The 27,235-nt window shown below is 40.0% G+C and overlaps 1 protein-coding gene and 1 pseudogene across 7 annotated transcripts; both read left to right on the plus strand.

Annotated features, from left to right (window-relative positions):
* LOC113058812 (eukaryotic translation initiation factor 4 gamma 1-like) overlaps nt 1–1,071 on the plus strand; it is a 35,479-nt pseudogene extending 34,408 nt beyond the window's left edge.
* Nucleotides 1,072–2,676: 1,605 nt separating this feature from the next.
* Nucleotides 2,677–26,783, plus strand: LOC113058813 (eukaryotic translation initiation factor 4 gamma 1-like). Of its 7 annotated transcripts, none has more exons than XM_026227046.1 (20): nt 2,677–2,833; nt 5,443–5,996; nt 6,135–6,230; nt 7,022–7,255; nt 7,335–7,473; nt 7,568–7,603; nt 7,757–7,821; nt 11,086–11,460; nt 11,535–11,681; nt 15,435–15,671; nt 15,841–15,963; nt 16,215–16,298; nt 17,630–17,747; nt 17,831–17,945; nt 21,333–21,562; nt 22,712–22,806; nt 23,199–23,336; nt 24,216–24,297; nt 24,515–24,655; nt 25,722–26,783. In XM_026227046.1, exons 2-20 carry the CDS (start codon nt 5,445–5,447, stop codon nt 25,901–25,903), a joined length of 3,189 nt encoding a protein of 1,062 aa, XP_026082831.1. In that variant the 5' UTR covers nt 2,677–2,833; nt 5,443–5,444; the 3' UTR covers nt 25,904–26,783. The 7 variants fall into 7 exon arrangements, with proteins under 7 accessions (XP_026082831.1, XP_026082833.1, XP_026082832.1 ...); XM_026227048.1 differs by having other exon boundaries at nt 21,333–21,544; XM_026227047.1 differs by having other exon boundaries at nt 7,577–7,603.
* Nucleotides 26,784–27,235: the final 452 nt, after the last annotated feature.

A 27,235-nucleotide genomic window follows, 5' to 3' on the forward strand; every position in this document is an offset into this window, starting at 1 on the left:
AGTCGTTTATATATATATATCTGCTCAGTTTATAGATTTTTGGCCGTTAGCATTGCTTCTTCCTGTTTCCTGCTCCCGCCGCCATGGAGAGGGACGTTGATGACATCATCACTCATTTATGATGTCACTTCCTGGTGACGGAATGCTGGGCAGAGTTCTATTTTTCCTTCCGATTCCGAATATATTCTTATATATTCATCGGCGCTGATGTGGTTTTGCGTGGAGCGGCTGATCGTGTGTGTGTTGCTATAATGAAGACGATTGGATTGTTTTTTTTTGTTTAGTTTTTTGTTGTTTTTTTTCGATTTTGGATTTCTTTTAGTTCTAGTGCGGTGATCCGAGATATTTTTTTTTCTACATTTTTTATGACAGAAAAACAAATAAAAAATGCACATCGCCCCTTTCAGAGCTGCAGTTTTCTGGTGTTTGGTTGCAGCTCTGAACGACGCGAGTACGATGAACTAGAGACGGTAAACTTTGACCTTTTTGCTGCTGCTGCTGCTGCTGAGACGCTTCTGTCGGCCCGAGCTGACGTACGGTTCACATCAACACTTCATGGAGAAATATAAAGGTTTGAGAAATAAGGATGGTGTTGAGGAGCGCTAGTGGTTGTGCCCTTTTGCACCTGTTGTGAACTTTACAAAACCAATCATTATAACAACTTGAAAAAATATAAGTGTTTAAATGACAAAAGAAAAAAGCTGGATGATGAGAGAGTACGAATACTACATGCCTTTCAGCTCCCTCGAGAGCGACCTGTAAATACATGTTTTTAGTTTTTTGGTTAGGCTTTTTTTTTGTTTTATAATAATAAAAATGCTGAATTTAATGCCATGTATTAATTTTTTGGCTTTTTTCTGTATTTATTTTATTTTGTTTCCCTTTTTTTGCAGTTTAAACTTCTGGCTTGTATAATTATACTCATCTAGATATTGATTATAGTTTAATGAAATTATGTAAATATTTTTTTTTTTTTGCTTTACGTATTTAATTAAGAAAAATTAATGCCTCTTTTCACATTTGAAACTGGAAAATATAATAAAGAACACTGCAATGAAAAAATGACAAAAATGTGTTGTTACCTTTCAATTCCATTTCTTAAAGGAACAGTTCACCCCAAAATTTAAATCGTCATAATTTAAAAGTTGTTCTAAGAGTTCCTTTCTTCTACTGAACACAAAAGAATATGTTTTAAAGAATCGCGGTAGCCAAATACATAGATTTCATAGTATCGAGGAAAAATAAATAAATACATTTAATTTTTGAGTGAACTGTCCCTTTAAGGCTTATTTCAACACAAAATATTCCACAAGAATGGGTTTGGAAAATATCTGCATTTTATTACAGACTGTGTTCTGTTATAGCTGAGAGTTTACTGGAATAATCTCATCAGTTATTATTTTATCCACCCTATTATTAAGGTGCGTTATCAGCATTATATAAGTGAAACTTGCATCTGTTAATCTTCTTTATTCATAAATATCCTCATCAGCTGCTAATAATAATCATCAAGCCCTGAACGATTGCGGTGAATGGTCTTCTGGGATTGCACGGCAAAAATTTATTTTTATATATTGGCTTGTTTTTTTTTTTGTACGAATATTTAGACATTCTTTAATCAAGATGTATTTACTTGAGAAGGATGACTAATGACTAAAACAAGAACAAATAGCTGCCAGTGGGGTCAGAAATCCCTTTGATCATTTTGTTTTTCTGAGCCCACCGGCAGATTCTGAGATCTGTGGATCTGTGTGCTGATTGGTGGGGATGGTGTTTACATCACTGGGGTTCAGAGGTCATCTGTCTGAACTGATTTATGCATTTTCTTCTTCTCACAGTTTAGTTCGTTTGGATGATGTGAACCCTGTCGTCCGAACTTCCGAAATATGGTATGGAAAAATAAAAAATGTGCAGGACCGTATACTGTAGACTTGATATGTATTAAAATGAGCAGGAATGTTCAAGAGACTCAGGACACAGCCCTGTGGGGCTCCTACGTTCAGGGTGATGGAGTTAGAGGTGTACTGGCCTACTTTCACCACTTGAGGTCTGCTGGTGAGGAAATCACATGAGATGCTATTAATGCCTTAATTTTCTAACCAGTAGCACTTGCAGCTGAGTGTGTCTGTCAATTTGAGAAAATTTCATATTTTATAGTAGTTAATTTTATTAATATCCTTATATATTAAACCTAGAATTAAGCTTATCAGTAATGACTGTAAAGTTACTTGTTTAATTAAACAGCTGAAAATGTAAAAATATTGATCAGTAGATCCCAGTGACTGAACACTGGTAAAAAAACAAAACAAAAAAAAAACTGCTGTTAATTTCAAAAACACCTTTGTATTGATCTTGCAAATTTTCGTTTTCAGAGTGTCTTAGGCATCATTCATTTTATTACATTCACTATATAACAACTCAGCATTTATGAAACATTTTCCTGTGTATTTACAGTATTGAAGACGTGTTGTTGAGCATGTAATGGCACAGTAGCGCCACCAGAGGCAGCAGAACGCGGCGTTCTGTTGCCTATTTAATCATTTTGTTGTTAGATTTACCTGGAAACTCTTCACAAAAGTCTGCTGAAATATCTTCTTCATGAGCTGACAGAAACATCAGTCCCAATAGCTACACGTGAACTAACACCCCGAATACAGGGACACATTCAAACCTTTAAATACAGGAAGAGCTCTGACATCACTGTAGTTCAGAGAAAGTGAAAGTGAAACTAACTTGGTGAGCAAACATATGCACTCCTGAAACGACCAACCACTTTAAACAGCAGAATACTGAGTCTTTCAGAGACCCTTGTGGACACACCTGATACTCACAGGTAAGTGATAGAAATATAAGAGAGGTGGTCCTGAAAAGGTTTCTAAGTAATCTGGTTTGGTTTAGTAGGGCGTATGTCCAAATGGAATAAGCTGAGCAGAAGCAGGTTTATGCGTGTCAAATACACAGCTGCTTTAGTGGTTTACTGCACTAAAAATATGAATTTTATCATAAGTATGTAATTTGATTGGTTGTAAAGCAACGTTTCTTGAGTGTGTGTGTGTGTCACTCGACATAAAGGCTAAACAGGAAGTAAAGGACTGCAGACAAACTGAAAAATAACTTTAACATTAAATAAGATGAGGATGACTCTTCACTATATAATGTCCTTTGCTGAGAGATGTATGACTCTAAAGATATGTAAGTTAACATCTCAGCATTTATTAAAAAATTTTTCTTGTGTATCTAAAGTATAGAAGGCATTGTTCAGCATGTTATGGCACAGCAGTGTGTGTGTATATATATATTTAATCTAAAAATTATATCACTTGCTTTTTGTACTCTCTTTAATCAAAGTCTTAGATCAGATCGTTCGGTGGGTTTATGAGTCAGTAACTGTGTTTCAAATGAATGATTGTGTTTCCTTCACTATCACTGAATTTAAATACTTTAATGTAAACATTGATTTAATTGTCATGATCCAATTTGTTTCAAGTCTGAAAAAGAGAAACTAACTTATACTGTACAATACAGTGATATTTTTTTTAAGGCTTGAAGTGATAAAGAACAATGGCAGCATGGGGTCTTAGCACCCGATACATGAGATGCTGAAACGTAGCTGGGGCCCCGGACAAACCGAACGGAAGCATCACAAATTGATGCAATCCAAACGGCGTGGTGATGGCTCTTTTTTCTCTGGACATGGGAGATAAAAGGGATCTGCCTATATCCCTTTGTTAAGTCCAATGTCGAGTAAAAGCGAGCTGTGCCTAACCGATCGAGCAACTCGTCAATCCGCGGCATTGGATAAGCATCAAACTTTGACACTGCGTATCTGCGGTAGTTCACACAAAAGCGCACCGAGCTGTCCGTTTTAGGCACCAAAACTATCGGGCTCCTCGATTACTCCCATCCCTAGCATAGCTTCTAATTCAGCCTGAACTACTGTTTTTTGTATTCAGGTAGTCTATACGGCCGGCTGCGAACCACCACGCCCGGCTCGGTCTCAATATGGTGCTGAATCAGATTAGTACGACCCAGTAGAGGCGAAAACACATCGGCAAATTTGGACTGCAACCGCCCGATGTCAGTGAGCTGCGAGGGCGAGAGGTGATCCCCCCTTCCCCGGGGCCAGGGCGAGGGATTTTCCTTTGATAATCGTTTCTGGCCCGAGATCTTCCTCTCCGCTCACTGCCGTAGCTAACAGCACTGACGCCTCGGCACTCCATTTTTGGAGGAGGTTGAGGTGGTAAATTTGCCGTGCGTTGCCTCTATCTGTTCATACTACATCATAATTGAGATCTCCTATCCGCTGTGTGACCTCAAATGGTACTTGCCACTTCGCTAATAATTTGGAGCTAGAGATGGGCAGTAACACGAGCACTTTATCTCCCGGTGCAAATTCTCGTAGCTTAGTTCCCCTGTTATACGACTGGCTCTGTCTGTCCTGGGCCTGAAGCAAATTCTCCATAGAGAGCCGCCCCAGTGTGTGGGGTTTTGCCCTCAGGTCCATGACATATTGAATTTCGTTTTTACTCTCCCAGCGTCCATCCTCCCAAGTTTCTTTCAGGATGACCAACACCCCTCGGGGCTGGCGTACATAGAGAAGCTCGAAGGGGGAAAACCCTGTGGAGGCTTGGGGGACCTCGCGCACAGCGAATAAGAGGGGTTCCAGCCATCTGTCCCAATTTTTCGCGTCGTCTTGTACGAATTTACGAATCATCGTTTTCAAGGTGCGATTAAAGCATTCGACCAGTCCGTGATAGACGCTGGTACGTACCGGTTTAATGCCCAATAATTTGTACAATTCGCGTAACGTGCGAATGGCGAACGGTGCCCTGGTCTGTGAGAATCTCTTTTGGGATTCCCACGCGGGAGATTAAACGATCTTTGCTGAGATGTTGCGGAGCTCCACTGCCTCAGGATATCGGGTTGCGTAATTAACTATAACTAGCGTAAACTGATGTCCGTGTGCCGACCGCTCTAATGGCCCGATGAGGTCCATACCAATTCGTTCGAAGGGGACCTGCACTAGTGGAAGAGGGCGTTAAAATAGAAAACAAAGTCGATCACTATAACGAGAACCAGGTGTTACTTGTTTCTCACTTGAACCACTTACCACCGCTCATATCTTCACTCGCTTTCCCGTCGCAGACCTCGCTGAACCACGCCTCCCCCGCCACATATGGTTCATGTATTTATATATTTGGTAGGTACGTGGTTGTGTAATGAGCTTCACGTTTGTGTTCTGATTAGCTTTTCTGGGTTGATTTTGCAATAATGACCAGCTGAATGTACACGATCTCATACATATTCGAGTTTCTCCAAAGTCGCCACTCTTTGTCTCTTGACACTCTTTACATTTAACCAGCTTCATGATGTGTATCATGGGATTCTTTATAAACAGTATGGAAGGAGTTCACACTAATCCTAAATAATGTCTCTTTCCAGCAATGTCGTCCTCCATGAGTACACTGTCTGAGGAGATTCAGTGCTCTATATGTCTGGAGGTGTTCACTGATCCAGTCACCACTCCATGTGGACACAACTTCTGCAAGATCTGTCTGAATAAGTGCTGGGACAACAGCCAGACCTGCAGCTGTCCATACTGTAACGAAACATTCAAGCAAAGACCTGATCTCAAGATTAATACCACACTCCGAGAGATTGTAGGGCACTATAAGACGAAAAGTCCTGAGAAAAAGCCTGAAGTTCTGTGTGACATCTGTGAGGAAAGAAAGCTGAAGGCGCTGAAGTCGTGTCTGGTGTGTCAGAGCTCTTACTGTGAAACTCACCTGGAGCCTCATTTGAGAGTGGCAGGTTTGAAGAAACACAAACTGATGGATCCTGTGAGTAATCTGGAGGACTATATATGTCAGAAACACGAGAGACCTCTGGATCTGTTCTGTAGAGATGATCAGACATGTGTGTGTTCAATCTGCACTGTGACAGACCACAAGAACCACAACACTGTTGCTATAGAAGAGGAGAGTCAAGAGAAGAAGGTAGACGTTATACTTTTAAAGGGCTCATATCATGAGGAATCAGATTTAATTTTCAGTTGTGAAATAAAAGCTCCTGATGAAAACATTGTGAGTTTAATCTGTGTTATGATAAATGTGTCGGTGTTGTTCTCTCTATAGACTGAACTGATGAAGACACAGAAAGACGTGCAGCAGATGATCCAGGACAGAATCAAAAAGATTCAAGACATCAAACACTCAGCAGAAGTCAGAAAAGTGAGTTTAAAAATGCGATCAACTTCATTTCAATATTTATTATATATCAATTAGTTGCATAAGTTTATTTGGGTGGCTGTGTTCCTTTCTGAAGGGTTAGTCAATGTGCCATGATCTTTTTGAAGGGTTTACCCTCCAGAATGAAAGCTTTGAAGGAATAAAGGGTGTAGGGACCAAAACCAGTTCATTAGAAAACTCTTCTGCATTGTCTTGAAACACATATTAAACATGCAGGAGAATCATGGGAGTGAAAAGTGAACATCATTTTAACACTTTCAGAAGAGCTCTATGAAGTATTGTGAATCACCCTGTGTTTTAGTGGGGATTTTACTGTGACTCTTTTTGAAGGTTACATTGTTACAGCAGTCGGTCATTGATTTTGATTCATTCGCTCAAATGATTCATTTAAAAACAGCAATGAATCACCACTACAGTTTGTTGCAGTCGTTTTGTTTGAAAATAGTATTTTCGGTGGTTGAAACAAATGCAAACAAGGCAACTGACAATAATTAGTCTAAAATGTAAGTTACTTAATAATAATTACTTGTTTTACTGTTGCACAATTGCAATCACACTGTTGGTCTGAATATTAGCATGGATGTGATTACCTGATTTCTAAAGTTATGTCACACCTCTCCTCAACATGATTGAAAGACACATGATCTGAGGATGAAGTTTATTCTTCAGTTGGGACATTTTGAAACCTCTTAAAAACACTGGAGTATGAGCAACAGTAACACTAATTCTTGTCTTAGCAAACACTGCTTATAATTTGTTGCCTGGTTGAGCAGAGAAACACAGAGAAGGGGAAAGCAGTCCATGTGGAGCTCTTCACTGATCTCATCCGCTCCATTGAGAGACATCAGACTGAACTGCTGGAGATGATGGAGGAGCAGCAGAAAGCAGCAGAGAAACAGGAGCAAGAGCTGATTGAAGAGCTGGAGCAGGAGATCACTGAGCTAAAGATGAGAAACACTGAGCTGGAGCAGCTCTCACACACTGAAGATCACCTCCACCTCCTACAGGTCAGTCAACATGATCTCTCTGATCAATCATAATGCAGGATATGACATGCTGAAGGATTTGTCCTCTCTCCTGCTGTAGATTCACTCATCCCTGTGCAGCCCTAGAAACACCAGGAACTGGCCTGAGATCAGTATGAAGACTCATGAGAGTCTGGAGACTCTGAGGAGAGCTCTGACTCAACTGAAGGACACTATAGATGAGAAACTCACACTAACTGGTACATCAATACACACTGATCAGATAGAAACATGAAGATGCACTCAATTCTTTAAATCTAAGCTTCAGATCTGCTGATATTTTCTTGTGATGTGTCTCTACAGAGCTGAAGTGGATGCAGCAGTATGCAGGTACAGTGTGCTGTCTGCACTTCACTAGTTTACATTCATACACATTTAAAGCTTCATTACTGCATTATTAAAAACTGGATCAAATATTGAAAACATTGTCACAGAATCTATGTGTATTTTGAAGTTGTGATTCAATTTCTATTGTCTTCTCAGTGGATGTGACTCTGGATCCTGATACAACTCGTCCTAAACTCATCCTGTCTGAAGATGCAAAACAAGTGAGACATGGAGACATTGATCAGAAACTCCCAGAGATATTTGATACATCCAGATATTTCAGGAAAGAAGGGATTCTCTTCAGGGAGATTTTATTTTGAGGTGCAGGTGAAGGGAATGACTGATTGGGATTTAGGAGTGAACCGAGAATCCATTAACAGGAAGGGAATGATCACAGCAAGTCGCAGTGACGGATACTGGACTGTGTGGCTGAGGAATCTAAATGAATATTAGGCTCTCTCTAGTCCTTCTGTCTCTCAACATTCCAACCCTCCTATGACCCATGTTTTGTATGTACAGTACAGTCATGCCCAAAAATATGGACACCCTTGGTAAATATGATCAAAGAAGGCTGTGGAAATTAATCTGCAATTTTAATCCTTTTGATCTTTTATTAAAAAAATTCACAAAAATCTAACCTTTGGATAACATTACATTTACATTTAATCATTGTGCAGACGCATTTATCCAAAGCTACATACAAATGAGAACAATAGAGGCAGTCAGGTCAACAAGAGAACAACAACAGTATAAAAGTTCCATGACAAGTCTCAGTTAGTCTAGTACAGAACGCATTTTTTTTTTTAAATATGAAAGACAAGAAATAGAAAAGTGCTAGTATTAGTTGGTTAAGTGCTGGCGTAAAAGATGCCAGTGGTCGTCTTGTAGGCAAGCATTAGTACCTTAAAGCTAATGGTAGCCTGTGTAACCTGACGAGGAGAGGAGTAACGTAAGCTTTTTTTGGCTCATTGAAGACAACCCTCGCTGCTGCATTCTGGATCAATTGCAGAGGCTTGACAGTACATGCAGGAAGAGCCAGGAGAGCATTACAATAGTCCAGTCTGGATAGAACAAGAGCTTGGACAAGAAGTTGGGTGGCTTGCTCTGATAGGAAGGGTCTAATCTTTCTAATGTTGTATAAGGCAAATTTGCATGACCGGGTCATTGTAGCAATGTGGTCTGTGAAGCTTAACTGATGATCCATCACAACTCCCAGGTTTCTGGCTGTCCTGGAAGGAGTTATGGTTGACGAACCCAGCTGTATAGAGAAGTTGTGATGAAGCGATGGGTTAGCTGGAATCACTAGGAGTTCTGTCTTCGTGAGGTTAAGCCGAAGGTGATGGTCATTCATCCACCTAGAAATGTCACTCAGACAGACTGAAATGTGAGCAGCTACCGTTGGGTCATCTGGCTGGAATGAGAAGTAGAGTTGGGTGTCATCAGCATAGCAGTGATAAGAAAAGCCATGCTTCTGAATGACAGATCCTAATGACGTCGTGTAGATAGAGAAGAGAAGTGGTACAAAAACTGAGCCTTGAGGAACCCCAGTAGCAAGTTGTTGTGACTTAGAAACATCACCCCTCCAAGACACACTGAAGGATCTGTCAGAGAGGTAGGACTTAACCCACAGGAGTGCGGTTCCAGAGATGCCCATCTTTCTGAGGGTGGACAGGAGAATCTGGTTATTAACGGTGCCAAAAGCAGCAGACAGGTCCAGTAAGATGAGTACCGAGGATTTTGAAGTTGCTCTTGCCAGTCGCAGGGCTTCAGTAACCGAGAGCAGAGCAGTCTCAGTCGAGTGGCCACTTTTCAAGCCAGATTAGTTGCTGTCCAGGAGGTTGTTCTTTACAAGGAACATAGAAAGCTGGTTGAACAAAGCTTGCTCAAGTGTCTTTGCAATGAATGGCAGAAGGAATACTGGTCTGTAGTTTTCTAGAAGCGCTGGATTTAGAGATGGTTTCATGAGCAGTGGGCTTACCCGAGCCTGCTTAAATGCTGAGGGAAATGTTCCAGAGTGAAGAGAGGAGTTGATAACGGAAGTAAGCGAAGGTATGACTGAAGAAGAGATCGCTTGAAGGAGGTGAGTGGGGATCTGATCAAGTGGACAAGTAGTAGGATGACTGGACAGGATAAGTTTGGAAACTTCGATCTCTGAGAGTGGAGAGAAGGAGAAAAAGTGTGCATCAGTCATTGTGAAGTTATCCTCAGTCTGCGGTGTGAAGAATTGGTCACTGATGGTTCTTGTCTTATTTGTGAAGAAAACTGCAAAGTCGTCCGCTGTAAGAGTCGATGGAAGAAGTGGTGGAGGCAGATTAAGAAGAGAAGAGAAAGTCTTTAAGAGTGTCCGAGCAGCACAACAGCTGTTAATTTTGTTGTGGTAGTAGGATGTTTTAGCCGTGAAGACATTTGCAGAGAAGGACACATGTACACTTTGTACACATGGGGTACTTTTTTCTCTCTGTGTTCAACAAACCCATCTTGAGTGTTTGCTGCTAAAAAGCTAATTTTTTAGTTTCACCTTACCATAGAAGCCAGTCCCATTTGAAGTTCCAGTCATGTCTGATAACTGAATATATTGGAGTTTTGTTTTTTGGATGAGCTAGGAGAATTTTTCTTGAAACCCTCCTAAACCACATGTGGTGATGAAGGCGCTTTTTGACAAATTCAAACAGGTTTTCTGACCCCGAAACTCAACTATTTTCTGCAATTCTCCATCTGTGATCCTTGGAGAGTCTTTAACCATGAAAACTCTCCTTCTCAGCGCACATTAGGACGATAAAGACACACGTCCTCTTTTAGGCAGTTTTCTAACATTTTCTGTTGATTGGAAATTCTTAATTATTGCCCTGATGATGGAAATCTGAATTTTCACTGCTCTAGCACTTTTTTATAGCCACTTCACTAATTTGTGAAGCTCAGTTTTCTTATTAGAAATATATTCTATATATATATATTCTTTTTTTAGCCAATGAAAGTTTAGATTTTTGTGAATTTTTAAAATAAAAGTTCAAAAGGATTAAAAATGCTGATTAATTTTCACAGCCTTCTTTGATCATATTTACCAAGGGCATATATAAGGACATATTTTTGGGCATGACTGTATGTGTATTCAGAGCCAGTGAGCAACGGACGTTCAAAATAATAATATTAATAATAAAAACTGCATTAATGCGCGATAAAATAATTGTCTGCGTTAATCAATCAATGCGATAATAACGTGTTAACTTGCCCAGCCCTAATAAATAGACAACAATAGATTTGAAAAAATATCACCTGAAGCATTTTTTTTTTGTCTTTCAAGATGTGAGCCAAAATTATCACAATTAAAAGAATCAAAGACTTAAAGTACTTCAGTCAGTTTGCATTGAATTTATTTAATACATGAGTTTCACAAATTGAGTTGAATTACTGAAATAAATGACATTTTAATTTATTTAGATGCACCTGTATATATAAGTATAATGCATCTTTCTCTGTCTCACTAGCCATCTGGTCTGAGCGGTCCTCATAATTTAGGTCAAGGTCAGCGCGAGAAGGAGCAGCAGAAGATCAGCGCGAGTGTTTCTCTCACTGAAGACTTGAAGCTGAATAAAGCAGAGAAGGTCACAGACACAGTATGGCGCAGCGGGCGTGCCGACAATCCCGAGTTCTTGAAGACACAGGAACTGTTCAAATGCATGCAGAGCATCTTGAACAAACTGACGCCCCAGATGTTCCAGCCGCTGATGAGGAAGGTGAGCGAACTGACCATCGACACAGAGGAGCGCCTGAAAGGAGTGGTCGAGCTAATCTTCGAGAAGGCCATCTCTGAGCCCAACTTCTCTGTGACCTACGCCAACATGTGCCGCTGCCTGATCAGGGTGAGTGTAAAGAAAGCAGCTCCTGCAGGGTCTGGTCTGTGTGAAAGTGTTTAATCATTTGTGTCTAAACACAGCTGGAAGTCCCCACCTCAGATAAACCTGGAATGACGGTAAATTTCAGGAAGCTGCTGCTGAATCGCTGTCAGAAAAAGTTTGAGAAGGACAAAGATGATGATAAAACATTTGAGAATAAGCAGAAGGAGCTGGATGCTGCTACAGGGGTATGAACAACACACACACACACCTGAGTGGACTGATATGTAGTGGTTGTGGCAGGGCAGTCTTTTTGCAATTTTTCTGATTTAAAATAAATTGTAATTTTTTTCAACTTCCATGTTTTTTGTGCTTGTTTGTTGGGCTACACAATTTAGCCAACTATTTTGAGATTATATATCAAAATAACTGTTGTTCCCTATAGGGTCTAGAAGGCTCAGCCCATCTTGCCCCATCACTGTCCCTATATGGGATCTGCCCATGGTGTTGAGGGCTCTGAAGAGCATTCCATTTGATCCGCTACAGTCCATTGACCTTTGTACCTTGATGATTAAGACTGATCTGTTACTGGCATTGACATTGGTAAAGCATATTGGAGATTTGCAGGCACCTTCCTCAAATCCGGGCCCAACGACTCTAAGGTCGTCCTGAAGCCAAGACACAGTTATGTTTCTGAAGTGCTCTCTACTTTAGAGCACAGGTAGTAAGTAGGAGCAAGACCAAGAGTTTAACTTACTCTGCCCTGTCAGGGCAATGAATGTCTTGGTTGAGTGTTTCGCCCCCTTCAGGTGGTTGGATCAGCTATTTTTATGCTTCAGTGACTGCACCAAGGGTTGTCTGGTTACGAAGCAGAGATTTTCCAAATGGATAATTGACGCTATTAGGCTAGCATACTCTTCTTTGGGCCTTCAATGCCCCATGGGAGTAAGAGCCCACTCAACTAGAGGCATTGCCTCTTCCTGTGCCTGGTTTAGCAGTGTGTCCATTGCAGAAATTTGTGAGGTGGCTGGCTGGACATCAAAATCCACATTTGCTAGATTCTTTAGTCTGGATGTCCCGGCCTTGCAAGTGCAGGTCCTTTCTGCATAGCAGCTCACTCTGTCGCATGACAACCAGTGCTTGGCGTTTGCCTCCTTCATGTACGCTGTTGGTCCTCAGTGTGTTTCGAGGCTGTACTGAACTATTTCTGGATGATTATACAAAGCTGGGCTGACCTCCTTGAGTTAAGCCCTACTGCCTTTTGAGGTACATTTTAGCTCCATGTCGCATTGATTTAATGTTTCATTTTTACTGGTTGATCCATACATTTGGGTTGTAACTGCAAATTAGCCATGCGTTGAACATGCTGAATTTCTGACAATGTCTTTGGTTGCAAGACCAGGAAAACGCTTTGAACCTCTCTCACCATACGACCAATAACCACCAATTAAGAGCCACGATCACAGAAATCGCCACGACTGCTTCACGATAGCAATCTTTCATCTCAGACAGCCAAAAATCGTGAAGTGCATCCCGGGCTTTACCCGGAGTTTAATGCCATTTTCCATGCAACCTGTAACCCATATTTTTCCAACCTTCTACCCATGAAAGTGCACTGGAACAGCAGTCAAACCCGTGACTTCCCATCTGTGTACTAGATCGATGTACTCCCAGTTCTGAGCTCTGACGTCACATAACCCGCGAAACAACTATGGCAACCCCTAAGGATAATATTACCCTACTGATGCAGTGTTTATTCAGGTGGTACACATTGAAAAAACGATTTTAGGACAATATAACATTGCAATAAAATTAATAATCTAGCTACAATTCCTTGTGCTCAGGAAATTTGGCGTGACTTGCCTGGAATGCTACAAAGTCATGAGTCGTGGTTTGAAGTCGTGACTTACAGGCTCAAAAACCACCCTGGAACGCAGCGTAATTCCCCGCACCTGTCACTGCTAATCAAGCACCCTATATCCTTGCGCTCTCCTCGCTGTCACATTGTCTGGTCTCACAGTTGGCTATGCTACACTTACCTGTGATTTTCAATTACAATTATTATTGTTATTATTAAATAAAAAATTTAACTATTAAAGCTCCAGTATGCGATTTTTGGAATTGACCACAAGAGGGCGCATTTCCAACAATAACAAAGGTGAAGCTTGATGATGCTATGAAGCAGGTGACGATGGGAGATGTCGTTTTTAATGCGTTTTCACCATAGCAATGTATCTAAATTGGATAAACGAATCATGATCACGGATGAGGTAATTTATTCGTTTTTGTATTACCTGTATATCTGATCGTATTATTTTATGTCATCATAATTAATGAACTGCAAGGAATGTGAAATGTTATACTATATGTAACCCCTCTCTCCCTGGGTCCTCTCTGACGCTCCGAGTGGGGCTCAAACCCGGGTCTTCGGCATGGGAGGCGGACGCACTAACAAGGAGGCTAAATGGCTACAGCCACTAGCGTCTTTCGCTAGTGCGTCTCTTGAGATCGGGGAGTGAGGTTTACCTGCACAGCACTACTCTCTGGCCTCCGTTACAACTTACAGCTATTTGTTAAATGATTTGTTGGGTTAATGTTGTGCAGTGTTACGTGTTTATGGCTAATGCCGTGCTCAAACCAATCGTTCTAAAAGTAAATTTGAACGAACATTTGCAAGTAATGACTAAATATATTTTTAACAACACATATCCCATTGTATTTAATTGTACTGCCATAATCTCGGTCACCACACGTCATAAAAATCCTTACCTTAGTACAAAGAGCAATATAACTTTGTTTATAAGTGCTATTATTGAAACTGAAACAGTCCATTTGCCACGTTATGTTATTTTCTCACAGGTAACGTTATTGATAAAAAAAATGCTACAGTGACAGAATGTACAGGCATGTGGTGTAATTCATATCTATTAAAATCATCTTTACTGTAACTATTACGTTACTTGTACAATAACAAAATAAATAATTGATTTGCTTACCTGTCTATCAATACACTCACGAGAGCAGAGTCTCTGTCAAGTCCAAGATATTCACGCAGGTCTCTCCATCTCGTAAACGCCTGGCCGATATTTATCCTGGTTTTATTCCTCCGTTTGTCACACAGTCTGCGTGTATCTGAATATGGACGCTTACGTTTTACTGGCACTTCAATACTCGCCAAAGAGTAATCGTGATCCATAACAACAACAACCAAACCATACGCGTGGCTATAACATAACCACCACTTCCGCATTTGACCATGTGACATTCTGGTGTGGTGGAACATCACATGATCTACACCGGAAACAAAGTATAGAGCGGACATTGCGTCACTGAGAGGCGACATTTCTTTTCCGGGACGGCCAGTTATTTAAAATCGGAATTTCTCTGAAATAAAAAATCTTTGGAGACTTTTGAGATATTGTAAGTACACAACTGGAGGAAATGTATCACACTGTTCAAGTTATTTTCGGAAATTTTATTACAAAATTCCTACATATTGGAGCTTTAATATAACTATTATTATTGTTGTTATTTAAAAAAAAAAACTAAATAAATACTACTGTAATATTACATTGTAATAATAAAAAACAATGTAAAATTACAATACTAATAATATTTATGGCTGTCTTAATTTGTTCGAACGTTAAATCGTGGGGCGAAAAGTGCCCTTCATTTAAACACATGCAGTGTTTGCATTTAAATAATCTGCAGCCTTGGTTGTTTCATAATCAGCAACGTCAAATAGGACAACATACTGTCAGATTTGATTACTGTTTTAATCGTATTATGATTTGCATTTACGATTCATATCAAGAAGAAAGTATGCAAATATACATATATATATATATATATATATATATAAATATATATATATATATATATATATATATATATATATATATATATATATATATATATATATTTATACAGTATGTATGTACTTTTATAGTTACATTGTACAAAGGCATTTGTGACTTTACCTTCTGTCTGTGTGCCTTCAGGAAGAAGAGAAGCAGAGGTTGAAGGAGGAGCTTGAGGACGCCAAAGACAAAGCCCTGCGACGATCGTTAGGTAACATCAAGTTCATCGGGGAGCTGTTCAAGCTGAAGATGCTGACGGAGGACATCATGTACATATGCATCATCAAGCTGCTGAAGAACCACGATGAGGAGAATCTGGAGTGTCTCTGCTGCCTGCTGTCCACCATTGGGAAAGACCTGAACTTCCAGAAGGCCAAGGTGACACACACTCATTAAAGAACTTTAAAAAAAACTGTAAAAAAAAAAATATATATATATATATATAAAAGTAATAAAAACCACAGGAACATACAATACAATTTAAAATGAAAATTATAAAATATATGACTCGTACTTATGTTCTGCTGATTTTTATTTATTTTTTTAGCCCCAAATGGATCAATATTTCAACCAGATGGAGAAAATTATTAAGGAGCGGAAAACCTCTTCCAGAATTCGCTTCATGCTGCAGGACTTTCTTGATTTACGACGGGTAAACCATCAAAATAGTGTGAGTGGGGGATTATTTACTTTCTTATTTCTTATTCCTGGCATTATTGTGAACAATTCGTTCTACATTATTCTAAATAAAATGTTTAGTGCCTTAAAATTCAAATGAAATAACTTTTAAAAAATGGATATTAAGAATTAATATGAAAAATGAAAAATAAAATGTATCACAGTTTCCACAAAAATATTGGGCAGCACAACTGTTTTCAACACTGATAATAATCAGAAATCTTTTTGTTTCTCAACAACCAGGCTCCTGACGACGGCTGGGAGACGGTTCCCATCTCCACCAAGAACAGACCCATCGACACGACACGACTCAGCAAGATCACCAAGGTCTGATTCACCTCCAGTACATTTATTATTGATTATTGTGAAGTCAGCTTACATCTGATCTATAAATAATCAATAAGAAGTTTTTTTGGTCCACAAATTTCAACTGTTAGTGGATTTACTGTAGCAACTCAGAAATATTATATTCATACTAAATATTAATATATTAATGTCAGTGTTACTATTTTATTATTTATATACTATTTCTATTTTTGAATTAACAAATATTTAAATACTTTGTGTTTTTATTAGAATTTTTGTTTAATTTCTTTCTTTGAAATCTTTGTGTGCTTTGGTCATTTTTAAAAATATTATTTAGGTTTCTTAGTTTGGTTCCAGTGCATCAACCTAAACTTGTTTTAGTTAGTTGCCAAAACAACATTTCTGCTGCTAGTTTTCATCATTTTTCAATAAACAAATCTGTTTTTAATGGTTTTAGTTTTAGGTAACAATAATTGATAAAAGTGGTAATATATTTTAATGAAATATTATATAAAAATAAAATTAAGTGAGGGTGTAATTTAATTTTTCAACTTGAACTTTGTAAATGTCTTAGGTTAATATTTTAGGTTACATTTTTTTAAGATTATGAAAATTATTTTAATTTAATTTAATAACACTCGCATGCTCACAGTTTTCTGATCTTATCTTACATTGAATAATTTTTTGTAAATGTTTTATTTTTATTTAAAATATTGACGTTATTTTAAAAAATATTTTAAATTGACGTTTTTAAGATTTAATAATTTTTTTGCTTTTCGTCGACTCACAAAATCCCTGCATTTTGAATCAGTTTTTAATTTTCTGTTTTCTATTTTCATTTTAAAATATTATTCACTTTGTTGGGTTTTTGTCATTTTTAGTGCATTTGGGCTTTTTTTATACATGTCTATGTAGCATTCTTTCATTTTTATTACAGTTTTTGTTTTAGTTATTTAAAGTTCAGTTACAAAAAAATAAATTTTTTATTTTAAAAATGAAATACAAGCTTTTTTTACACAACATTTATTTTAAGTATTACTTTTTTATGTTTTAATTTGATTCATCTAATAAACTCTGACTTACACTCAGTATTACCGCTGAACACTAAAGGCCCTGATATACTTCAAATTAAGTTAATTTTCATTCTTCGTTTGTGGACAAAAAGAAGTTAGAAAAGGCTGAGCGACGTTATACTATTTTTGAATATTCTAATCGCCACTGACCAATGGAATCATAAAGGTGTTTCGGAGCCAAAACAAACTACCCCCGAACTTCTTTTTGGCTTTATTCAGTTTATCTTCGATTTCGTTAAAAGTATATCGGGGCCTTAATGCTGTTTGTGTGTTGTGCAGCCGGACGCTTGGGACTTCAATAATCAATTCACAAAAAATCTTCCTGGAGGTAAAGGCTCATGGGGCAGTTGGGGCAAAGGCAGCAGCAGGGGCTCAGGATCCAAACCCAGTGACAGCAGTGAGTGTGTCACACGTGTGTATATATTTGTTGCACATGCATTCAGACAGGATGTGACTTTGATCTGTAAACGTTTTTTACAGCCCAGGATTCTGGTCGTACGAGCACTTTGAACCGCTTTTCAGCACTTCAGCAGCCTTCCTACTCTTCATCATCATCAGCCACCAAAATCGACTCTGACAGGAGGGTTCCTTACAGGTCAGAGGTCACACTCAGTTTAATATGGATATAGAAATAGGCAAAGAAAAAGGTTTCTGGTTGGACAGGCGTATTCTAGTTCCCTTTCAGTCGGTCACTCTCGATGTCACCGATAAATTGGGACTTAATTTGAGAGACCAATTTACTTAGAGTGTAAACTAAACTAGCATACCAGCTTTTCGCTTCAGAACCGAGCAATAACATCGTTCTGCTCCTGACAATATCTTGGTGTGTGACGATGAGTTCAGCCTGCTCTATGGAGCTTTTTGTGTTGGCAGACGGAGCTTCAGCGGTGGTCATTCCTGTGTCGAGCTGGTTGCACACTTCAGGCTGCACTACCCATTTTGTGCTGCAAGTGGCAATTTCTCCTGTGCATCTCAGCACATAAAAGAGCATTTCCTTGAAAGATCCGATTTCACTAAAACAGTACGGGGATGTGTCTTTGTAAAGACGACAGATCGTCTTTTTAAAGATGCCGTTTCACCCGTGCAAGGACAACTTTGGGCGGTCTGAGGGTTACAGTGGTGGCAAAGCCCTCAGGGAACCAACCCTTTTGGGGCGACCATCACTCTTCTAGTGCTTCTCAACCAGTCAAGCCGACAAAAGGAACGCGCTGGGCCCTCTTCAAAGAGCGTACCAGTGGTATTTTTTCCTGGGCCCCGCCCCAGTGCCTTTCTTCCTGAAGGTGGATAAGGAGCTCACCAGTTCATGGACGCCATGTTTTACTGCCAGAAACTGACCTGCTGGTTCCTTATCCCTCACCACCCTCTACGAGGGTGCAGCTAAGGGGTATATGGCGATCACCCTGGTGGAGTTGTCGGTAGCAATGCAGTTGTGTCCTAAGGCCGCCTCCTCCTGGTGGGGAAACCTGTTGCACCCCTCCCCACCCTGCCCTTCCAGGCCCCCGTCAGACCTGGCGGTGAGCGGAAGAGTAAGCCCCGGGACAGGCGACCCAGAAAGAGAGGAAACTGCTCTTTGGGGGATGGTGAATGCACCTCTCCCTCCCCTGGGGGAGTGCCGGGTGGAGAATTTGGTTTCCAAAAATCTCGATGACAGCGCGGTTTTCTGTGTGTCTTGGTCCCAAGAGACCTCGGAGAGTTGCGGACGGACCAAAACCAGACCACACTCATCCTCCTCTTTCGCCAGCTGGCAGCAGCGGGTGGTTCGAGAGCACCAGCTTGTCACCAAACCTTCACCCCTTGGTCAGATCTTCTACACGGATGCCTCCACCACCATCTGGGGGCCACGTACAATGGCCACGCAGTGTCTGGGGTGTGGACGGGCCCCCAACTGCTCAACTTCTCTGGCATATTGATTTGCCTATAGTTGTTAGTGGCCGTCTTGCCTTGAACCATCTCAAAGGGTGCTTACGAGGCAAGCACGTGCTGGTCCGAATGGACAACACGCGACTGTTGAATACATCAACCAACAAGGTGGTCTATGCTCCCATCGAATGTCACAACTTACCTGCCACCTCCTCCTTTGGATTCGGAAGGTTCTGTGGTCACTTCGTGCCATTCATATTCCGGGTCTGATCAACTGTATGGCAAGTGAGTTGTCAAGAGCTATGCTACTGAGAGAATGGAGAAATCCCCAGATTATATAACTGATCTGGAGACGTTTCAGAGCTGCTCAGGTATACCTGTTTGCCTCTTCAAAAACCTCTCACTGCCACTTGTTCTACTCCCTGACCAATGGAACATTCGACATGGATGCACTGGCACACAGCTGGCCATGGGGTGTGCACAAGTATGCGTTTCTCCCAGTGAGACTTCTCGCACAGACTCAGTGGAAGGTCAGGAAGGACGAGGAATGCGCAGTATTGGCCCACTCGCACCTAGTTCACCTAGACTGCAACAAGGGTTGGAGCGAAGGCTGTCTCCCTCCCTCTGCTAACCATGACCCATTGGAGGGGAAGGCAGTAAGGAAGCCTGACCTGGTCATCAGGTTCCTTAGGGGGGTGAGAAGGTTAAATCCTCCCGTCCCCCCTCTATACCCTCTTGGGACCTGTCTCTAGTGCTAAAAACATTAAAGCAGAGCCCATTTGAGCCAGTTGAGCTGAAGATTCTATCAATGAAAACTCTGCTCCTGTTTGCACTGACCTCCATAAAGAGGGTAGGGGACCTGCATGCATTTTCGGTCAATGTTATAATCACCTCTTTTCTGCACCTAAACAGTTGTTCATATGTGTAAGTGCTTCCAAAATCTCCTTCGGGAAAGGATGGGGCTTCTGCAACGTTCCTGTTTCAAGTGGTACAGGTACATTTTCCCAGTGTTATCCAATCTCACCGAGTGCTTTTTATGCTCATGCTGTGCAATCATGCATTCATCACCTATTGTCAGTGTCCATTGGCTTGTTTAGTTTACACTCAAAGTAGATTGGTCTCTCGAAGCAAGATCCCAGTTCGATTTCAACTCAAAGCGAGATCCCAGTTCGAGATCTCCATTACCTCTTTCAGGGGACGAGGGTTACAAACATAACCGAGACATTTACCAAAAGTAAATAACATTAAATATATAGATAAAGTTGTAAACACAACAGTTTTCTTCTTTAATGACGGGGTTTGGTGGCATGTCATCTTTGTTTCCAGATGGAATGTAAAGAAAGTGACATACACATCTCCCTGAAATCCTATATAATTCCACCAGTCCGATGATGACTGCGACACTCCTGAAATGTTTCCACTTTTGTGTCCCACATGCATCAGACGTTTAGCCAACGGTGTGAGGCTGAGACTAGGGTGTTGCTAACAAAATCGAGGCAGTAAGTTATGAGGAGATTTCTCTCCACTGGATTCACCAGTGACACCCTAGCATGAAGAATTTTCTTTATTTATTGAGGTAGACGAGGACGATCAACGGCACAAAACATACCTAACAGTGTGTGCGCAAGTGAGAGAGAGACTCCCTGAATGACTGAGCACGTCCTGCATCAGGTTAAGTCATATTGATAAAACAAATAGTAAAATGTCCTAAGAGTAATGTTGTGGTAATATCCTTTCAGTTTTTAAGGGTAGTGTACTCCGCCATGGCTTGCGTCAGAATTGGTCAACGCATCGATTTCTATGAAGTGAAGCATCAGTTTTTCCCCCTGTTGTTTATCCCAGCATTTACCCTCAGATCACTAGCTCAGCCCTCGTGCCATAGCTCGTGACTGGAAGAAGAGTCGATTGAGGGGGACGGGAGGTTAAATTGTTTTTATAAAATATTGGCAGGGCACATGAATAAAAAACAAAACAAAACAATGAATCGCATGGATAAATTACTTATAACAAACACTACATTATTCCATTTTTTAAAAAAAGCAGATAAGTAGGTTGGCTTTCTCAAGTATTTAGCGTTCTTTTTTGCTTCTGCTGATGGTTTATCCCTGTGTTTGTTTCTCAGGAGCAGTTCAGGTCCGGAACACAGCCTTCGTTTCATCCGGGGCGATGAACGTATGGACTGCGTCGGTGACCGCTACAATCGACGTAACGACCTTGGATTTGACCGAATGGACTGGATCCGTCCCACGGTCGGAAAGCACCGCTTTAGCCGTGAAAAGGAGGAGAAAGGTTTGGAACGAGAGATGCTATGGCGCGAGAGAGACCGAGAACATGGTGAAGTGAACAGTAATGGTAACAGCGTGTGCAGTACAGGGTCATTATGTTTCTTTTGATTTAATTTTGTGTTTTGGTTTGTTGTTTAGCTTAGTTTGAGGTAATTTATGCAATATTTATTTAATAGTCTCTCTTTTTAGAAGGAGTTATTTTTCTAAGTAATTATGATTTTTATTTAAGCCATCTAATATCAGTTTGTAATGCAGTTTGTAGAAAGGGAAGGAGGAGGCAGGAATCGGCGAATATTCAAAGCAGGTGTCGCTCATTTCCAAAATCACTCCACCGGCTTCGCTCCGTTCCCACGGCTTTCTGCCCCGCCCCACTTGTTACACAGTTCTTGATATCAATCCTTTTTACGGATTTTCATTTAATTAAATCAGGAAATTAGTACCAATACCCAGACAAACGTTTTTGTTATTATTATTATTATTGTTATTGTTATTGCAACATTCATATTATTATTTATTAATATTAATATTGCAATATCCAATATAATCGTTTCTTTAATTTGAAAATGTATAACTTTTATAATATTATTTTTTTTATATACATTTTTAGTTTTTAATCAACTCCTGTTTTTTCCTCACAAACCCCAGTTTGGCCAAAATCCAGACCTTAGTTTGTGTTATTATAATTTCAGTATTATTAATAGGGATGTAACGATTTGCTTAACTCATCATTTGATTTGATTTACGATTTTGATTTCGGGATTCAATTAGAATCTTAAGACAAATTATAAATTAAATGTGTCCTTTTCTTATTGCTTGGACAAAATGCTGCTTGTTTCTTTGTGAAATTGAAATATAACACTATAATAATATACTAATATAGCATTTGCATATTATCGCTCTTTTGTTGGTTTTGATTGCTTTTGTTGTCCTCATTTGTAAGTAGCTTTGTATAAAAGCATCTGATAAATAAATCTATTATATTTATTACAAATATTATTTATTATTAAAAAGTAATGAATTTCCATCCCAAATCCTAGTTTGGGAAACTCTGCAAAATTGAAGCCATTCATCTTATTTTACTGCAACATTAATATTATTATTTATTAATTTTACCATTAAAATTGCAACATTAGTTATTAATGTCACGCAGATGTAACAAACACACACTGATGAGATCTTTGACAGGTTTGTTGTTGTGTGTTTAATTTGTATGCAGTGAAGAGAGAATCTGTTCCCAATCCTCCACCTTTTTCCTCCAAACCTGCGCTGACGGTGGAGGAGATGGAGAAGAAGTCCACTGCCATCATCGAGGTACACACACACACACACACACACACACGCACGAGCGCGTCATAGTGTGGCCTGTTTGTTACCTGTGGTGCTACTCTGCTCCTTATTTCATATTGATATATTACTAAAAAACTTGTAGTTTTATTAATTGTATTTGAAATTGCAGTCACATTCTTTATCAGAAACATTGGGATTGTTTTTTCCCTTTTTTCCCCAAAATCATTTAATCCTGCTCGCTGTGTCCCAAATAGCTTGCTCATTCACTACACAGTGATCGACACTGAGTGAGCTAATTCCAGTGCTAATTTAAATACCTGATGCACACTTTAAAGAGCACTGTGGGTAGAGTGCATTATGATTAATAATCCTGTGTGTGTGTGTGTGTGTGTGTGTGTGTGTGTGTGTGTGTGCAGGGAGTGGAGTTCACTCTGGGTGAGGAGTGTGTGAGGAAGAGCAGTAAAGTGACTCTGAGTCCAGAAGATATTTCTAGAGAGCTGGAGCGACTCCTGAAGGAGAAAGCAGACAACCAGAGGATCTTTGACTGGGTGGAGGTACAGAGTGTGTGTGCGCGCATGTGTGTGTGTGTGTGTGTGCTCTTGTTTTTGTGTCATATCAGGACACAACTCTGTATAATGACATGGGTATGACACAGGTATTACAAGGAGAGGGTTCTTATGAGGACATAACCCATGTCCCCATTTTTCAAAACACTCATAAATCATTCAGAATGAGTTTTTTTGAGAAAGTAAAAATGCACAAAGTTTCCTGTGAGGGTTAGGGTTAGGTGTAGGGTTGGTGAAGGGACATAGAATATACAGTTTGTACAGTATAAAAACCATTAGAGCTATATGTGTGTGTGTGTGTGTGTGTGTGTGTTTCCATTTGCTTTCTTGTATGAAAGTTTCTCAGGGAAACGCAAATTTATGGAGATGAAAAGAAATATGACCTAAAAAAAAAAAAAAAAAAAAAGAATCACTAATAAACATTTCTGTTCCCCCAAGAAATTTTTAAACAAGAATGTGAAAGTTTTTGAGGGAAAACACAAATATGTTTTATTTTTTGTTTTGTTTTTATTTGTAAATGCAAAAGTTCTGGTGACCGGAAAAACAAAATACACCGGAGGGAAAATTTATGTTTTAATTCGTGCAGAAATGTTTGCACAAGAACAGAACGTTCTCCAGAAAAAAAAAAAAATTGAGTTCCACCGAGAAGTTTCTTGGGAAAAAAAGCTCTGATGATGGGCAAAAAAAAAATTGCTGGGAAAAAAAGTTTTAATGTTTTCATTCAGTCCTAAATATTTTGCTTACCCCTGAGACACTTTGAGCAAATTATTCTTGGGAAAAGCAAAAATGTTGACGTATAATAGCTGTTCTCTCCAGCTGTTGGTTTCACCTCAGTGACCTTTGACCTCTCTCTCTCTCTCTCTGCAGGCCAATCTGGACGAGCAGCAAACATCATTGCACACGTTTATCCGGCCGCTGATGACTGCTGTCTGTCAGTCTGCCATCATCTGTGAGTCTCTTCCTCCTCCTCTAATCACTCCAAACAGGATTAACACACACACTATTAGAAAACCCTAAACATACAAATGTGTTCAATTCCAGACAGACTTCAGGTAAACTGACTCACAATCCCTGCATCAGCAGAAGAGAGATGTTTTCTGTACATTAATGTCAAAAAGTAAAAGTCATGTTGGCTTTAATGTTGTTTGCATCCTGTGATTGTCAAGGTGAGAATCCATATAAACTAGACACTGAAGAAATGACCCAGAGGGCCGAGCTGCTGCAGCGCTACATTAAAGACGAGCAGAAGGAGCTGCAGGCGCTCTACGCCTTACAGAGTCTGATGGTGCAGATGGAGCAGCCACCGAGTGAGTGTGTGTGTGTGTGAGAGAGAGAGAGAGAGAGAGAGAGAGAGAGTGTGAGTGAAGAGTGTGTGTGAGTGAAGAGTGTGTGTGTGTGAGCGAGTGTGTGTGTGTGAGTGAGAGAGTGTGAGAGAGTGTGTGAGAGTGTAAGTGTGTGTGAGTGAGAGTGTGTGTTTGTGTGGGTGAGTGAGAGATTGTGAGTGTATGAGAGAGTGAGTGTATGTGTGTTTGTGTATGAGAGAGCGAGTGAGAGAAAGTGTTTGAGAGAGTGTGAGTGAGAGTGAGTGTGAGAGAGTGTGTGAGTGTTTGAATAAGAGTGTGTGTGGGTGTGAGTGACTGAGGGTGTGAGTGTGTGAGAGAGTGAGTGAGTGTGTGTGTGTGTGTGTGTGTGAGTGAATGAGAGAGTGTGTGAGAGAGAGAGTGAGTGAGTGAGTGAGAGTGAGAGTGAGTGTGTGTGTGTGTGTGTGTGTGTGTGTGTGTGTGTGTGTGTGAGTGTGTGAGTGAATGAGAGAGTGTGAGAGAGTGAGTGAGTGTGTGTGTGTGTGTGTGTGTGTGTGTGTGTGAGTGAATGAGAGAGTGTGTGAGAGAGAGAGAGAGTGAGTGAGAGTGAGTGTGTGTGTTTGTGTGTGAGTGAATGAGAGAGTGTGAGAGAGTGAGTGAGTGTGTGTGTGTGTGAGTGAATGAGAGAGTGTGTGTGAGAGAGAGAGAGAGAGAGAGAGTGAGAGTGAGAGTGTGTGTTTGTGTGTGAGTGAGTGAATGAGAGAGTGAGTGTGTGAGAGAGTGAGTGTGTGAGAGATTGAGTGTGTGAGTGAGTGAATGAGAGAGAGTGTGTGTGTGTGTGTGTGTGTGTGTGTGTGTGAATGAGAGTGTGAGAGAGTGAGAGTGAGTGAGTAAGAGTGAGTGTGTGTGTGGGTGTGTGTGTGTGTGTGTGTGTTTGTGTGTGAGTGAATGAGTGAATGAGAGAGTGTGAGTGTGTGAGAGAGTGTAAGTATGTATGTGGGTGGGTGTGTGTGTGTGTGAGTGCAGCCGTGCTCCTCATTCATCAGTAACATCGTTCCTCTTCTCTCTGCAGATCTTCTGCGCATGTTCTTCGATGTCTTATACGATGAGGACGTCATCAAAGAGGATGGCTTTTTTCGCTGGGAGTCCAGCAAAGATCCCGCAGAGCAGCAAGGCAAGGGCGTGGCCCTAAAATCAGTCAGAGCCTTCTTCACCTGGCTGCGCGAGGCCGAGGACGAATCAGACAACAGCTAGAGCTTAGGCAACACCCACTGCAGAGATGACTGACGTGATTAAGGGGCAAGGAAAAACTATATTTTGGTGAAAGAAATAATGAAACAATTGGGACATTTTCAACATCTTTTAGTTTGTTTTGGCTTATGTTTGCGCAAAAAAAGCTGTTATACTGTAACTAAATAAAGTATTAGAGAATGACGAGCCATTTATACAGTATATAGCTGCTCAGTTTATAGTGTTTTGACCATTAGCTTTGCTACTTCCTGTTTCCTGTTCCCGCCTCCATGGAGAGAGCAACCTGTAAATACATGTTTGTTTGTTTTTATGTTTTTTAATAATAAAAATGATGAATTTAATGCCATGTATACATTTTTTACTTTTTATTCTGTATTTATTTTACATTTATTTTATTTTATTTTTGCGGTTTAAACTCCTGGCTTGTATGATTATACTAATTATATTGTTATTGTTTGTGTCATGCTTTCCTTGCCCTCTTGTCTTTATACGATTGGTTCCTCTTGTTCATCGTGTAATGTTCTGATTGGTTTGTCCTGTCATTTATCAGTTATGTTTATTCGTTGGTCGTCTTAGTCATGTGGCTTGTTTCCCATTGGTTCGTTCATGTCATGTGTCTATCTTTGTCTGTTATAAGTAGTCAGGTTTTTGCTCTTGTGCCTTTGTCGTGTATTATTAATGTAACCTGCTGTCGGTGAGTCAAGTCTGTTCATGCCACGCCAAGTCTGGTCAAGTCTTTGTTTGGATTTCACTTCTGTAAATAAACTGCTCTTGCCTTCAGTAGACTATTCGTTACAATAATAAAGAACACTGCAATGAAAAAAGGACAAAAATGTGTTGTTACTACCTTTCTGTTCCATTTCTTAAAGGAACAGTTCACGCAAAATTGAAAATCATCATAATTTAAAAGTTGTTTTAAGAGTTTTTCTTTTCTGCTGAAGTCAAGTCAGCTTTATTTATATAGCGCTTTAAACAAAAAGATTGTGTCACAGCAACTGAACAACATTAATTAGGAAAAACAAGGTACAGTTTGTGAAGATTGTGTTGTGATTGATGCACAAAGTGTGCGCTTTATACTTTGCTCTTTATGTAGTGTGCGAAATATGGTTTGATCTGATAAAGGTGTGTTATCAGCATTATGTAAGTGAACTGTGCATCTGTTAATCTTCTTTTATGACTCTTTATTCATAAATAGCCACTAATAATTATCATCAAGCCTTGAACGATTGCAGTAAAGGCTCTTGTTTAATCAAGATGCATTTAATTCTTTTTATTTTTCTTTGCATTGTTTTCCTGATCCCCCGGCAGATTCTCACTAAAATTTCAGAAAAAAAT

The sequence above is a fragment of the Carassius auratus genome, chromosome 40, assembly GCF_003368295.1.
Source record: "Carassius auratus strain Wakin chromosome 40, ASM336829v1, whole genome shotgun sequence".
NCBI lineage: Eukaryota > Metazoa > Chordata > Actinopteri > Cypriniformes > Cyprinidae > Carassius > Carassius auratus.

Bases quoted from the DNA above. Each gene is read 5' to 3' on its own strand.
- LOC113058813 (XM_026227046.1), top strand. From the start codon at position 5,445: ATGTCGTCCTCCATGAGTACACTGTCTGAGGAGATTCAGTGCTCTATA. The intron at 7,256-7,334 runs GTCAGTCAACAT...CTCCTGCTGTAG, and splicing joins ATCACCTCCACCTCCTACAG to ATTCACTCATCCCTGTGCAG. The intron at 17,946-21,332 runs GTCAGAGGTCAC...TTTGTTTCTCAG, and splicing joins GACAGGAGGGTTCCTTACAG to GAGCAGTTCAGGTCCGGAAC.